At 34.8% G+C, this 16257-nt stretch overlaps 1 protein-coding gene across 4 annotated transcripts in view; it reads right to left on the bottom strand.

The window, feature by feature from the left end:
* The window catches only part of CADPS2 (calcium dependent secretion activator 2), a 313820-nt gene that overhangs the window by 58894 nt on the left and 238669 nt on the right, over window positions 1-16257 (bottom strand). For all 4 annotated transcript variants that reach the window (XM_069850643.1, XM_069850660.1, XM_069850652.1 and 1 more), the window contains 2 exons: window positions 8200-8303; window positions 4408-4564 (listed from right to left, as the gene is read on the bottom strand). In XM_069850643.1, the coding sequence (XP_069706744.1) occupies window positions 4408-4564; window positions 8200-8303 (261 nt within the window). The remainder of the gene's footprint in view (window positions 1-4407; window positions 4565-8199; window positions 8304-16257) is intronic.

Below are 16257 nucleotides of genomic sequence, written 5' to 3'. Positions count from 1 at the left end.
TCAGGTTTACATGAAAACTGACTCCTGCATCAAAGATTAAGAGCTCATTTAAAGCTCTTGAGATAGAATAACAAGCAGATGTCAGTCCTCCAAATTTCATTGAAGATTAACCTAATATGCAATATGGTGACCTAACAGTTCTGCATTTGAAAGAAATCTGAAAAGTAACCTCTGATATAGGCAGAGAGTGAGAATAACCCAGTGGGATTTCCACCTCTTCATTTCCTAATGAGTTTTTTGATAATGAGAGGTGACTTTGCCAGTCACTGTGGACTTTATTATGGCTAATTTACTCCACTTCACTCTCCTTGTTAATTATTAACACTAGCCTTTTTATCCTCATGAGACCACATTCCATTTTTTTCCCTTTTAAAAATGTTTTTTCTAAATCTATCTTCATGAAGGTGATAGTTTTCAGGAAAAGGTTTTCATTTAAGGTAAAGCCAGAATTATTTATTTCATTTTGGAAGACTCTAAAATGGATTGTATATGCATGGGGAGCTCTTTGTAATGGCTTTAATGCACTTGCAAGGTGAAAAGGCTGTTAATTAAAGAATAAGCACTGAGGTATGTTCCACTTGGGAATCAGTTCTTAGTAGAATGGTCACTTGCCACTTGCTAACATACCCACTGATTAAAAGGTGACTAATTTCCATGGTTGCTTTCCAATAGTTCTAGGAAAAAAAAGAGTATATAATTTTCCAGATGGCTTTCACTTGCCAGAAACTGTCATTTACTGTATTTATTACCATTAGGGAATTACTGAAACTGATATACAGGTGTGACATTTCATACAGCCGTCGCTTCGTATCCTTTAGTTAAGGTTTTACAATCATTCTAATAATTGCTTTGACATGAAAGTTTTCAGAAAATGTCTTTCGTAAGGCTGTTATAATAATTTAGAATTCTTATCCATTTAATATTTTAAGGAAAGAAAAATCAGTAGCCTATCAGCAACCTCTTTTCATGTAACATGATGACCTACAAAAGCCACACCGCAGTGTGGATACTGCTCGTCCCCACTTCTCTTGAGAAGCAGGAGAGTGTTCGCTACTACTGGCAAGCGACTACAGGACATGTCAGCCTCAGTGTTCACTGAATGATGTGAAAACCCCACTGGTACGATTAGGATGCTATGCATACTTTGCCATACACACCATGAACCTTAATACTAGAAGGTGTGCAAGGGAGATGAATCGATGGCTGAATTTCACAGCACTCACATTTTTTTGAACCATACAGTCTAGGAATTTGTTGCTGCAGGAAAATCTTAATTTAGGAAAGATCTACCACTACAATCCTCCAATGATAATCCGTGCTTATTATATATTAATTATAAATTCAGTATTTGAAATACAGGAATTTTTAAACGCATGGGTTATTTTTACTGGATAGGGCTGCTAGAATACAGACTGTAAGAAGGCCACATCTAAGATTACAATAATTCATCATTGTGAACATTATTCTTTTTTAAAAAAAGCAACCCTTGAAAGCATGGGAATATCAGAAAGGACTTTGAGCAGCGGAAGACCAATAATCTTGTATTTAAAATTGAAATGACTTGCATGAGCACATCAGGAGAAAATTAGTACTATTACAGTAAGCGCAAAGGTACCAAAGCCAAGAATTAAGAGGAATTTTGCCAACTTTTAGGGCAGTTAGCGACAGAGCAAAAATCATAATACTCAATAGGAAAGCGCCATAAGTCTGGCAGAGCACAAACTATCAACTCCTTTTTTTTTTTTTTTTGGAAGCAGTTGCATGGAAAAGGTGAGGGGCAATGGGTACAAATTACTCCTGGGAGATTCTCATTGGACACAGGAGGAAGATTTTTCACAATGAGCACAATCAGCCATTGGAATAACCTCCCAAGGGAACTGGTGGGTTCTTAAATGTGTGTGGTGGACACTTTTAAGATTCAGCTGGATGGAGTGATAGGTCATCTTGTCAACACCGTACTTTTGCCAAGAAAGGTTGGACCAGATGGTTTGAGTTGGATGGCACCTTAGAGATCATCTTGTTCCAACCCTCCTGCCATGCAGGGACACCTTCCACTAATCTGTGTTGCTCAAAGCTTCATCCAATTTGGCCTTGAACATCTCCAGGCAGGGGGCTTCTGCAGTTTCCCCGGGCAACCTGTTCCAGTTCCTCACCAGTATCACAACAAAAATTTCTTCCTAATATCTAATCTAAATCTACTCTCTTTCAGCTCAGAACTGTTAACCCTTGTCTTATCACTGCACTCCCTGATTAAGAGCCTCTCTCCAGCCTTCTTGTAGGCCCCCTTTAAATAATGGAAGGCTGCTATAAGGTCTCCCTGGTGCCTTTTCTTTTCTAGGCTAAACAAACGAAATTCCCTCATCCTGCCCTCGTATAGGAGGTGCTCCAGCCCAGGAAACATCTGCTTTATTTTTCTTTTTTTTCAAGAAAGGAGCACTGAAGTATTGAGGAGAAATCAAAATGAAATCCATGTTTTTTTCAAACAGACAGATAAATGGATGTGCCTCTTTTTGGGGTACTTATTAAACTTTAACTATTTTCCTGTAACATGGATATTTAATCTAATGACACAACCTTTGCTTTTTTCTATCACTTCTGTTAAGTTGGAACCAATTACAATATTACAATAATGTACAATTATTACCATAATGTAATTAAAACTGGTGCCACAAATCCTTCTTGTAAGACTACAGGCAAAATATTAATGTATGACTTAAAAATGAACTAAGGGAAATACTAACAGACATATTCTCTTTCACTAAGATAATGTGAAAAAAGGAATCGTCAGGAATATAACATTTCATGTATAACTAAATGTCAGGGTATGGAAACATAAGTCATGAAAAGAGACCTCTAAGACTGGATGCTAATGTTTTTTCACTCTGTGCTAGATCACATCCAATGTGGTGAAATAAAAGTGACTTTCAACAATCCTGTTTAAGATTCAGTATTAGTTTAGTGGCCCTGTCCATTTGCCCCTTTCCCTACATGAAGTTTGTCATCTGTCATGTTATAGTGAATTGTACATTTGCTAGTTCCTCCATTTCATGATGTGGTGCTGTGGCAAACAGCCACTATATTGATATGACCTAGGTATTTCAATAAACACTTGGCAGCTAATGATAACAAGAATACAATGATAAATAATATAGGTTGCAATATGTGTAACCTTGGAGAAAAGCTCTTGAAGACTGTTTTCCATTCTTCCAGTCAAGCAGTTCACACAGAGGTAAAATTCTTAAAAGCTATCGCATTTCCACAGAAATGAAATGAATTTTTGATGGAGAGTTAAAATGATTTCTAGTATTTTCAACTAAAAAACTCAAATTCTGGAATAACTTGAATAATTGAATGAAAATAGCAAATGTATCTTCAAAATAATTAAAAAACCCAGGTAATTTTTAAAATTTTTTTAACAATAGAATAAGAGAAACATATAAAATGTAGGCATTTTTTTTCTTTATGATGCCTTAAAATGTTAGGAGACATTACCTGTCTGCAAAATAAGATGCAATTAAATGTTTTTAAAATAACAAGCAATCAATTTTCTTTGGTTTCATTGGTTATTTCCTTAACTCCACTATTAAATCACTTTTACAGAAAAACATGCCTATGACATCATTTAAATTATATATATGTATATATTTTTATATATATATACATATATAAACCCCAACCTCTCTTCTAAGATGAATAAAAGCAAGCTAATATAGCTATTTCAAATTTTGGTCTCCAATTCAGATAATGATGTAACAATACACCAAGTGAAAATGACACTCTGATTTGTTGTGTATATCTTACCACATTCGCACTAGGTCATCAATACCTTTATAGACATAACTAGTCTAAAAGGAGTTTGCATGATGGCTTAGAAGGAAATATTAACTACAATTTTATTTAAGCAGTATAGTTTAAACATGAGATAACAAATACATATTATGCTGTTGTGCATAAATTATGAACAACCGAGCAATTTGTGATTCTGAATCATAGAATCATAGAATGGTTTGGGTTGGAAGGGACCTTAAAGATTATCTAGTTCTAACACCCCTGCCACGGGCAGGGACATCTTCTACTAGATTGGCCTCACCCAATCTGGCCTTGAAAACCTTCAGGGATGAGGCATCCATGACTTCTCTGGGCAACATGTCCCAGTACCTCACCACTCTCACAGTAAAAAATTTCTTCCTAACATCTACTCTCAATCTACCAGAATAAAGACTCAAATGGTGCAAGGATACAGAGAAACTGCTTGGCTTCCAAGAAACAGTACACCAGGACATAGATCATAAACACAGGCATGGTCACTTTCATTTTGAGAATTATATTATTTAGAAAAATGTTTTGAAAGTGTGTGCACATTGAGAAAACTTATGCACACAATAAGTAAAAAACTTCAGATCTTACTGTCATTTCTGAGAGCATTATTCAGTAGCTGGAAAAGTGGGAAGCTGTCCCAAGAGTCCTGCGGCTGCGTCTCGAGTGCTGAATCCATATCAACAGAATAAAGAGACAAAAACTTCTCTGCATGCTCAGCCAATAATTCTGGCCACCAAGCGAATGCCTGCAAACGTGACAAAATAGAATTACTAAACACGAGTCACAAAGCAGAGAGATGTGTTGTATCTATGGCAAAATACATTTGGATATGTCACTTCATGTCCTATCTCATTTGGGGAGGATGAACAGGCCAAGTGAAAAATGTGAAAATAGTTAATAAAGCATTGCACCAAAAATGTAAAAACTCAAATAGATCATGCTAGTAAGGATGACACAATCAGAACAAAAATGTAAGACAAAAAAATTTAAAAAGGAATGTAAATCCATGCAACTTTTTTTTCCAGAGAGCAAAGTAAAGAACAAAGGCCTCAGTCTTAGAAAATTACTGTACGTGCTTGTTTTTTATTTCATTCAGTTCTAAGGCTGTAAGTAATCAGATTAATTTATTTTTTCAAACAAATTATTGTGAATGCATTTTGCACTTATTTGTCAGCCAGAAGGGATAGTTTTAGTGGGAAATTTTCTTCTTTGAAGTCTAAGTTTTTTTTTTTTTTTAAACAGATAGAGCTTCTAAGTTCCTGGTTTTGCCTTAAAGATATCACCTCCTCCTGAGGAAGGCATCCAGTTTTCCTTCCATAAATGCTACAAATACTTCTTTAGAAATTCACTAATGTCTATATTACTAACTTAATAACATGTTGGAATATAGAGTTTTCTTTGGTAAAAGATTAGATTCTTGGATAACCTTAGCTTAAAAGAAGAGAAGAGATCTGTGAAAAATAGTGTGTCAGCAAGCAAAGCCAGCTCCACTTTAAACACTGCTTCACATCTACCTCTTGTACCTTTTTAACGTCACGTAAATCTAGGCTTTGAAAGGTCAGCACTGAAGCTGAGTATTGGCTCAGAGGGAGTTGTATGATCCAAGAGTTAAAGATGAAGGTGAAGTGAGCTTACGAAATAGGATGAATATCACACACTGCTCAGAGTGTCTTGTTCAGAGTTGACGAAAATATCTGATGGTGAGAAATACCTTCACATAATAGATAAAAAATTGTCTCTGCTTTAAAGCTTATGCCCCTCATTTTGAATACCTGGTTTTGAACATTTTAGAGTTACCAACATGGGACACATGTAGCTTGATCTATACATATGCCAAGTTCCCACAATTTCAAATAAAGTCACAGAAATTCTTTCTTGCATTTCTGAAATGCAGGTCCAGGGTAATGAACAATAATGTACTCTGGCCTGAAAGGGATCAAATAAATGACAACTTTTGAAAAGTGCTCTCCAATTATTTTAGGCACCCTGGACCTTCTAATAACTCCCTGTAATACTTTTTGACATGGAGCAAATGGAGAAATGATGAATTGGCAAGAGGTTTTAAAGAAATGCTGAGCATCCTCTGCTGTAACCGAAAAGTACTTTCTGCATTGCAGTGCCAGGATCGAAGGATGCTGTTTGGCACCACAGTGAAAAGGACAGATGAGGCTTAAAAAATTTTGGCAAGTTTTTTAACTGTCTTTTTCCTCAAACTGGAAGAAGTTTCTCATTCGTAAATCCTGTTTAAATGGGAGCTCATTAAAGGAAAAGACTCCTTACACTAGAAAATAACTAAAAGCAAAGAAATAAAGGAAGAAGCAAAAAAAAAATAGCGACAGGCATTGACAGTTATCCCTTTCAGGCAAGCAAAACTCCTCTGAAAACATTGCCTAAAACTAAAAACAAGCAAAGCAAAACCAAAATCACATAATCGGCACATTTTCTTTCTATCTTCTGTCCTTTTTCAAATGACACTTTGAACCCAGACAGAAATTGTGACCCTCTCAACAACTATCCATCATTGCTTAGGGAGAAAGGAAGAAGAATAGAAAAAAAAAATATGACAGCTAAGATGGTTGTCCAGTCCTTATGGATAACATGAAAACAAGCCGAAGGCAATTAGCAGCTGGTGACATACATTCTAAAAGAACAAAAACATTGACCAGGTTAGAGGTAAACTGAGGCTCTTAGATTTAAAAAGACACAAATGCGGCAATACACCACCAGAAACCATCAGAAGAATTTATGCTACACATCCAATGCACAGTTCCATGCTGTAAATGGTGACGTTCATCAGGAATCACATACCTCTCTTCCCTTTGGTAATCCCAGAAATTTGGAAGTGTTATGAATTTAAAAAAAAACAACAAACTACTATTAAAAAATGTGATATAGATTTAGAGATTACTGATCCTTTTTGTTAACTGTACTCTCAAACACCAAACATTTACTTAAAATTAAGATGTGAAGTCGCCATCCTTAATCTTCAGTTTTTGAGTAGATAATGTATAATTTAGTGACCTTGTTCTCACATAAATTTTAATATTGGAATTCTACATGCTCTATAAATTTCAGTAAAATTGAACACTTAATACATGAATCAAGGGAGGGGAAAATAATCTTAAAATTAACTTGATTCTTCTCCAGCTGTCTTAGATTAGATTGAAAACTTTTGCTGAACTGATTTTTCTGAAGGTACACAAAATATATTTGCCCTTCTGAAAAATACCACTTCTCTGAATGTAAATAAGTAGTACAGAAAATAATTTTTAAACAGATACCTAATCATACATGTATCATTTAATCTTTCTTGTGTTCTTTTCCACAGAAGCCTAATATTCTTACAGCAATGCAAATCCTCAAATGACAAAGAAAACAATATATACATTTTATTAACTAATAATTACAGAGTAACACAGCGGCAACAGCAGTGTAGAACAGGACCTCCAGGGAATTAATTTCAAATCATCAAAACAGCTGTTTCTTCAGTATAAGATAAAACATCTATAACAAGTTCACACATGACAGATGTAAGCTAAAAGCTAGATTCCATAGTGTGATATAAAACCAGATGTTTTGAATGACCATATTTATAAATATATATACTAAATCATGTTTATCCCTTTGTATATTTTACCCAAAATAATTTATTGAATTTTTGAGAACATTTTTAAACAATTTCCTGAACCTTAGAAAACTGTATTTGTTAAATAAATGTTAATAATATATACAATTGTGTGTGCCTGGTCACGTTTATTTTTGTAATTCCTTGATATAAAAAGTGCTATAAATCTAAATATTCTAAATATTATGGTTTCTGTATCATGAAGCAAAAGACTTGAGAGTAAGAAACATGAAACTGTTCTACTTTACTTCTTCTACCTATAATGCAATTTTAAAATGTACAAGATTAAAAGCAGTACTTTTCCACTCAACAGAAGAGCAATGCGAATGTGATTATTATACCTATTATTATTTATATGTTAAAACCAAGACTTACAAAGCATGATAAAAACTAGCATTCAGCTATATTTTCTTTCTATTTTGAATAAGAGTTGAAAAGTTGTAAGGAACAACCGTATAAGACTGTGAATGTTTTCCATACCGTTTCACCACCTCCAGCACAAAGATGCTTTCTCTATTTTATGCTCTTTAATTTTCATTTCTAAACCTGCAGGTCATTCAAGCGAATTGAAGTAGAGTTTTATTTCACTTCACTTTTCATAAGCTTCAAGTCTCTTATTCCTCTGTAAATGTGAACTGCCTTAAACATATGTCAGAAGATAAAGCTAAAATGTTTCTTGACAGATTGCTTCGCATCAGGGGAGAAAAAATCTAGGAATAAATAATTCTCTACAGCAAATGCAGCTACAGTCTCACCTCTGAATGATGTTCTTCATTTTGCTGCAATACTTCGATACAGAGTTCTGCGAGGTGAAGAACCTCTTCCAGTTTTCTAGCAGGCGTTGCTTGGTTCATGGTCTCTACATGAATATAAAATGCAAACCAATAATGTTCTAGTTACAAGTAAGATTGAACAGTAAGAGAAAAGGTTGTCAGAAAGGAATGGGAATGGTGCAAAATTAAAATTTTCTGAAGTATAAGTAATTTCACAGCTTAAGGACAATCATTTAATACAAGTAAGCGTAGCTGAATTTCCAGATCACTAGAAAGAGAAAATATTTAATTCACAGAAGAGTCACTGATCATTATAAACGTTATGTGATTTAATATGTGAGAACTAACAGGTGCACCAATGTATTAGTTGCTCAACTTCTGCAACAAACAAGTTCTAATTCTCTTCAAGGTCAGATATACAAAGACAGCAGACAGTAGAGACCTTTTTTGTTATTATACTGTCAGTACAATGCTGTTCTCGCTAGATAACTCACTACTTTCATCAGCAAGATTAATGCATTTTGCAGCAGTCAAAAAGTTCCAATGTTTCATCTAAATAAGACGTTACATTTTAGGTGTATTTAAAAATAAGAAATGTATAAAACACTACAATTATTCAAATAGCTGATTTCTAATAACTAATTATTCAAATAACTAATTTTCTGCCTGCTGTTCAGCAATAAGAACGAACCTGCATTCTTTTCTGTAACATAGTGAAAAGCACTAGAAAATAAAGATGCTAAAATAGAATTGACACAAGCCTACTGAAAACTTAACATAAAAGACAACAAAGACAAATGTAAAAGTTACAAATGACATGAGGATCACTCAATCTAAAGAATAGACTTCAAAAAGTAAGCAAACAGCAAGAGTAAAATAAATGTAACTAAAATTCTAACAGGGCAATTAAACTCAGTTTAGTTTTCAACTAAAAAAATTCAGGAAGAGTCATGGGAGATACAAGAAGAGACTAATTGATAATTTTTATAATTTTAGTTCAATCAGTGAAAGTAATTTGTCCAGCTGTATGATCTGTATCATTAGGAATAACATCCATATTAGCTATCTACGCTTGTTTACTTAACAAGGCCCTAGGTGTAAACCATGGGATGGAAATGATATTGTACAATATAATGACATGCAAAATAGTCACATTAACCAGGTTTGGAGAGGACTTTCGAAGCTGATAACACAAAGTGAGTGAGGGTCTCAGGAATCCTATTTTCTCATTTTCTGTGCATGTTCACATGAATAGCAAATCACATGAATACACGTCTTCATATGCAAAAAATTCTGCAGACATTTCTTTCCCACTTTATGCACTCATCATGACATAGAACATAAGCAGATTAATTAAAAAACTTACATAATCTCCTTGGTGTCAGTTAGACTATCAAACTGCATGCACTAAATAGTTTAACACTTAACGTTCCTGGCAAATCAATACAACTTTTCAGACATCTTAAAGACAGGTGACTTCGTCCAGTCCTTTAGCACTAATACACTGATGCATAGTACCTTGATTAAATATATAGATTTAATGTAATTTTTGAAGACATATTGGATTAGAACCTCCAGCAAACACCTACTTCAGGTGACTACAAAACCTTGTTTTGCAGTTTTCATACCAAAGCAGGTATATTAGCTACTGAAGTAATTTTTTTCCCAGTCTTATTAAAACAGACCACACAAACAGACATTTTGAAATAACATGATTTCCAAACCCACGATCTAACTCAAGAAAGAGTTACTGTATGAACGTGGTGAAGCACAAAACATATACCAGAACACAAAACTACATCACAATGTCAAGATTGCAGTTATTAGAATGTTTACATGAATATAACCACAACCATATTAATGTATTACGTTAAGTGAGATCAGAAAGGATTGGTCTAATCCCTGTCATTTAGGTTATAGTATAGAGACTGCTATCAGATTTAGATTTAAATAGTGGTTTCTATGCTTATGCTGGACACTGCTCGTTTCCTGTAGTGGTCAGTGTGTTCCCCTCCCTGAACACGTAGCAAATACTATTCATACAGCTGATACATCATTATTAGTATCACTGATGTTAATGAGTCTTAGGAATAAGCAGGTGATATTAATACAGAGCATGACTGGCATATCTGATTTCAGCATAAACAACTCATTTCATTACAAATACAGCCTGATCTCTGCAGACCTTACCACTAACCAAGTAAACAAAACAATCACATTCATAATTGCATTCATTCCCAGTGAAACTAAATAAGCTGCAAACTATTCAAAAATTATACTCTAGAAGGGCTCCTCTAAACTAGTAAAAAAAGCAATACTAATAACTACATTGAATCTGCTGTTGCATTTTTGCAATGGAGTAAATTCACTTATTCCACACCTGGAATAATCTCAAGATAGCCTAAAAATGTCTATTGAACAGACATTATCAGTGGAGAAAGCAAGAGAAAGACCATAGATTTACTTAAGATTCTGAACCACCACCGTGAAGAGATTATGATGAAAAGAAACATCATCTCAGAGAAGTATTATTTCCATTAAGCAAGGTACTGAGTTCTGGTCATCCGTGTTGATGAGAGGACTTTTGGTCAGAAACAGCATTGAAACGATAAGAATTCTGAAATGGCATTGCATATGGAGTCTAGTCTTGTTTCTATGTTTGTTTGTTTGCTTGAAAGGCATAGTAAGCCTAATAAAATGAAGGATGAAAGAGGAGACCCTACACAATTCCTACAGGAGTCCCCACATAAGCAGGGTGGGAACACAGGGGACACATGGGAAGGAGAATACCTGTTTATGATCAGGGACAATGCTGGCATAAAAATAAATCAGTCATGATAAATTATTTAAGGAAGAAATTGCAAGGATTTCAGTCATTATGGGACTAATGTTCAGAAATAGTTTTTTCAATAGGATTTGTGTGTTTACGAGGAAAGAGAGGACAAAAACTGTACATTTCCATTTGAGGTCAGTGTGGCAAGCTTCTGAGTGATGTTTCATGTCAGGAATGACTAAAAGTGTGGGACAGATTATGCTCAATGAAATCCATTTTCAAGTTTGCATTACATTCCCCATGCTATTTATTATTTACTAGCTTACTCTGAAACTATTCACTACTTGCTAAAATAATACAAATTACTCTTGATGATTCATACAGCTTTCAATAATATTTTAAAAATAAACATTTGCCTTTCAGATCTATTGATAAGAAAAGGTGGCAGAGAACTGCGCTTACTCTGCAACCCTGGAAAAATCTTCCTAATTTTTTGTGATTTACTTATTCAAAGAATATTTCATTTGGATGGTATAGGCTTCCCTGCATTTCACTTAGACTTTGCCTAAAGCTTCCTTTTCCATCTGTAAGTTACCACATCAGCTAGTCTTTTTTTCTTTGTAACTAATGACCTTTCTCTTTCCAAAATCTAGTGAATATGTGTTATGAACAACCATCATTTACCCAGGTGTATAAATAAGGGGCCAGAAAATAATCTGAGAGAAAAAGAACTAAACATAAACTTTTTTTTTAACCAAACAAGTAGTGTATTTGAAATATGAGGACCAATAAACTGTTACCTGGAAGTTCCAGAACCTCCAAAATGTCTGAGCAAAATATCTGTGATTGTCTTTATAAGCGTAAAAAAATTACGGGAATGGAAATCAGTGCTGTCAGTTTTCATTATATTTATGATGTCTTTCTCCCGACAATTACTAAGGGTTGTTAAGATGTGTTTACACTGCTCAAACTAACAAGTTGCAGCAGGAGCCGAGTCAGTAAATATACTGCTTGACATCTTTCAGCAAATAAACAGAAAAAGCCATCAATCATCTGCTTTCACCTTTGCATTCTGCTGAAACAAAAAAGCAAACCAGGCGTTGCAAATAATGGATGCTTTCTTGAGTACGCATTATTGGTGAGTCAGATAGGTACCAAGAAAATATTGTTAAATGAGCTAAGTTAACTGACTAAAACACTACTGAAACAAAAAGGTGACCGTTTCATGGACCAGTGGAGTATAGTGCTGGAAGAGACTGTCACACAGGTCAGAGAACTTCTCCACGTTCCTCCTTTCTTGAGCTCATCAGGATGTCTAAAACCTAACATTATTATGTCTAAAACCTAACTTAAGCTTGCTTTCCAGAAGAGAGTTTATCCTTGAAGACAAATGTACAATTCAGCTCTTAATTTTTTGGTCAAGCTCATTTTATGTGAGACTGCAACAGAACATCCAGTTTGCATTTTGATCCTTCATTAAGACAACTGGCATTTAATTTTCATCTACACTGTTGCACTGGTCGCTGGCAGTAATCATACGTTGTGCTGTATCATTAATGAATTAATGTAGTGATGTAACAGTAATGCTATCAGCTTTCAAGCCTGGAGAAAGAGCAAAACATCTACTAATGGAGGTATCTAACCAGCAACTAATTCACTTCTATGCATGTGCCAGAATGCTGGGCATCAAACTTCTTCCATGAGGTGCTGCATACACAGCTGTGCATAGCTTGGGCAAGTTTTGGAGTTTCTGAAGGAACATTGCCTGTTAGCATATTGTGCAGAGGGATCTAAATCTTGTCTGTTTCTTTTCAAATCCAATTGTAGTGCATGGTGCCTAAATGACCTACCCTTTACTCTGTACCAGCTCTCTTGCTGAATCTGATTATTCACCCCAAACAGGAGCCCTGGAGTGAACTAATATTGATGCAGAGGGGAAGACAGGGAAGCCCTGCAGTAAAATAGGTCATAATAAAATTTGATAATATAGATATGTCATAATTTGAGCTGTATGGAGCCAATTCTGCTCCAGTAGGGCCCATTAATTAGGACTTTTTCACATGTGAAACCAGTAAGATTGCTTCAAGACTTGTATCAAAAGCAGTACAAACATCAATAAACTGAAGCTAATATATGTTAATAGACCTGAACTGACTCTCCAGAGTTTACCCACAGCTGGGATAATCCACTCATAGATAATTTCAATTTGATTGTGGTGGATTTTCTTGCAAAATCTCACAGAATTAATTCTACATGAATAAGTAAGGAGTGGACATATGGGAGGCCATCCTATAGTCTTCTGATCAAAAAAAAATAATTCCAGCCTTATATAAATAATGGAATTTACCTTTAATTATGATGTAGAAACCAGTCCTTCCATAATTGCTTTCTATGAATTCAATAGGATTTTTAATTTTAGGGACAAAAGAAATTTAAAAATTAATTACCATTACACTATGTACAGAGAGATTATGAAATCTGTAGAAAGTTTGAGTTCACATTTCCTAGTATAAAACCTATCATATATCACAGTAAATGTTTCATTTTTTAAAAACTTTCTTGTATTATTCAATGGAGTTATCTTCATGGGCCAATCATTAACTTAAAAATCAGTTTTGAAGAAATGACGTAAATTGAAGAAGAAATTGAGGACATTAAATTAAAAAAAAAAACAATAAAATGTAGCACAGGTTTGTAAATCTTGCACTAGACTTGTGCAGTAGCTTTTCTTGATACTTTCTTAGATAAGAAATTCAGCAGATCTCATCTATTCTGTTATTACTAAAGCATTTGATACTGTGCCCCACAAGAAAACTATGAGTTAAGCTGAAAAAAAATGAGGTTAAAAAAAGAAACTGTTTTGTATAAAGAAACTGCCTCGAGAGAAAGGCAATGGGTAGTGCTGAGAAAGAGCAAAAACCAGTTTCTTGAGGAAATACTTGGAGGTCCATCTCAGAGTTGCGCTTCAATATTTTCATATTCTAATATTTGGAGTGCACTGATGACAATGTTGTAAAACACTGGCAACAGGCAGCAGTGTCAAAGTGCAGCAACAAGTACTGGATAATTCCAAAGAATTTGAAAGATAAATAAAATTTAATACATCAGTAGGGAGGGAATTAAACTTTTGACACATGCGCAACAATAAATGTTCACTATAAACTGGGATCTCATCAGCTAGAAATGATCAGAACTATGAAGACTGGATCAAATTAGATTTTAACAGAATGGCTGTGTGCAACAAAAATGATACAGACAAGCAAAGACAAGCCTTTCCTTGAATATACTAGATTAAGCATTTCTAGTGTAATAGTACTACTAGTACTGTGCAAGGAAGGCATTTCATGGGGATGACTTTGCACAGTTCTTATTGCCAACATTCAAGAAGGTGGAATTCAACTTCAACAGAGGAAGACTTGTAAGATGATAAAAATGAAGAACAGGAGGCTAAAACTCTGAAATAAGGTGATAAAAGCCTAAGCTGCATAAATATAAAAAAACATGTCTAAAAACACATAACAGGGTGAAGAGGAATTGGAGATGATGAAATGCTAATGAAGGAGGTAACTATGTGACATTGAGGACAAGGTTAGTGTGCTAAAAGATAGAAACTATTTGGACTGTAGGGGGATTCCTACACCTAAAGAGCAAGCAGGACGTGAAATGGCCTTCAGGGGGTGAAGCAGAGTGCAGAAAAGGGGTAGGACACTGACAAAGATTAACTCAGCCCAGCTGTTAGGAGAGGACGTGGGTGAGTTTATGAAGAAGGTATCAGGATGTGGACCTAACAATCCAGAGGATCGTCTCCAGGCCTCTGCTCCAAAATTGAAATCAGGGACATTTGACCATATCCTTTTCTTTCCATTTAGTTGCACAACAGAGACCAAGAAGGTGCTACGCTGCTATTCATTTTTGTTTGCTCAGTGAAATGAGCATGCATGGAGAGCTTTAATCAAGTCCTCTTCAGGTACAATCACTCTCTCCACTTGGCTTCTCAATTTCAATAATGTCTGTAGTGTTCTTCTTTTTAAGTCAGATAGATCCTTCTGAGCCTCGAGGGCATTTACATACTACCTTTCCTTTAGAAACTAGTATGTAATGAGTATGTTAACAAACGATGTCCTTTAAAAACCGGCAAACTGTTGAGTTACTCCTGACCTCCTATTGTATGAAGTTAGCAGTTATTTAGCCTTTGGCAGTGTGTCTTACAGAAAGAAATACTGGGATGATAACTGTGATTTGTCTTTGAGCAATTGCACACACAGAATAACTATTTGCTTTTATTTTAATCAAATTTATTCTTGTTCTTTTCCCTAAAATGGATTGGCAGAAGGAACCCAGTATATCCAGTCACTACAGACTTATAAAAATAATGAATTAAAAGACAACTACCTATAATTCAAATTTTTACACTCGGTTTAATGCCTCAGAATGTAATATCTAAGGACAATGACAGATACTGACTTGTTTGCTTCGCAGCCATTCATGACTTCAATTCCTAACCCAGCCCCTTTTTTTTCACCACAAGATAATGCCCTTGTGTTAAAAAATGTATTCACATGTAAGTTTCTATCACTTCTCTTAGGCAATGATAGCCGTACAAGTAGACTTCATTACTCCTCAGCCATTCAGATTTCAAATAAATTTAAATGGGGAAACCCATTTATTTCTGAGAAGGAATAAATGAAGTATTTTATTACTCTCTATGTATATTAGTGGATGTGTATAAAATGTAAATAAAAAAAAGACTACTTGATAATGAAGGCCATCTTTCTTGAAGGAGAGAAAAAAGTGAGGGAGGTATGCAGATTTATATAAGTTCTTAATTGGAAGCTATATATAATGCACCTGAAGAATGGTATCTGCCTCTGGTCTCAGCATCTAGCAAGTCCATTTATTCAACAATACGCGTAGGAAGAGTTAACTGAAGTTAAATACTGAATAAGAGAGGAAAAAATGCCATATACAAAATAATCTAAACTTTACTTTTGGGTAGCAAAGTTTCAAAGGCAGCATGTGCTGAAAATAAAATGGTTCCTACATAAAAAGAGATTTTCACATATTGATACTGTGATCTTATCCTCAATAAATTACAAACCCTCCTGCAAACTACAAGGGTTCTGTTCTTAGACATAGTTCAAAACTGTAAAAGTAGGTTTGCTGCTGTTCTTCCCATAATGACAATTATACTGACTGAACAGATTAACTACTCCATAAGAATTTCAGCAGTACATGCTGTAAGGAATGACATGCTGAACTCTATATAA

The sequence above is a fragment of the Phaenicophaeus curvirostris genome, chromosome 1 (genome assembly GCF_032191515.1).
Source record: "Phaenicophaeus curvirostris isolate KB17595 chromosome 1, BPBGC_Pcur_1.0, whole genome shotgun sequence".
In the NCBI taxonomy this organism is placed as follows: Eukaryota; Metazoa; Chordata; class Aves; order Cuculiformes; family Cuculidae; genus Phaenicophaeus; species Phaenicophaeus curvirostris.
Note: the sequence above shows the minus strand (reverse complement) of the source record. Positions and strands in the feature narration are given on the sequence as shown.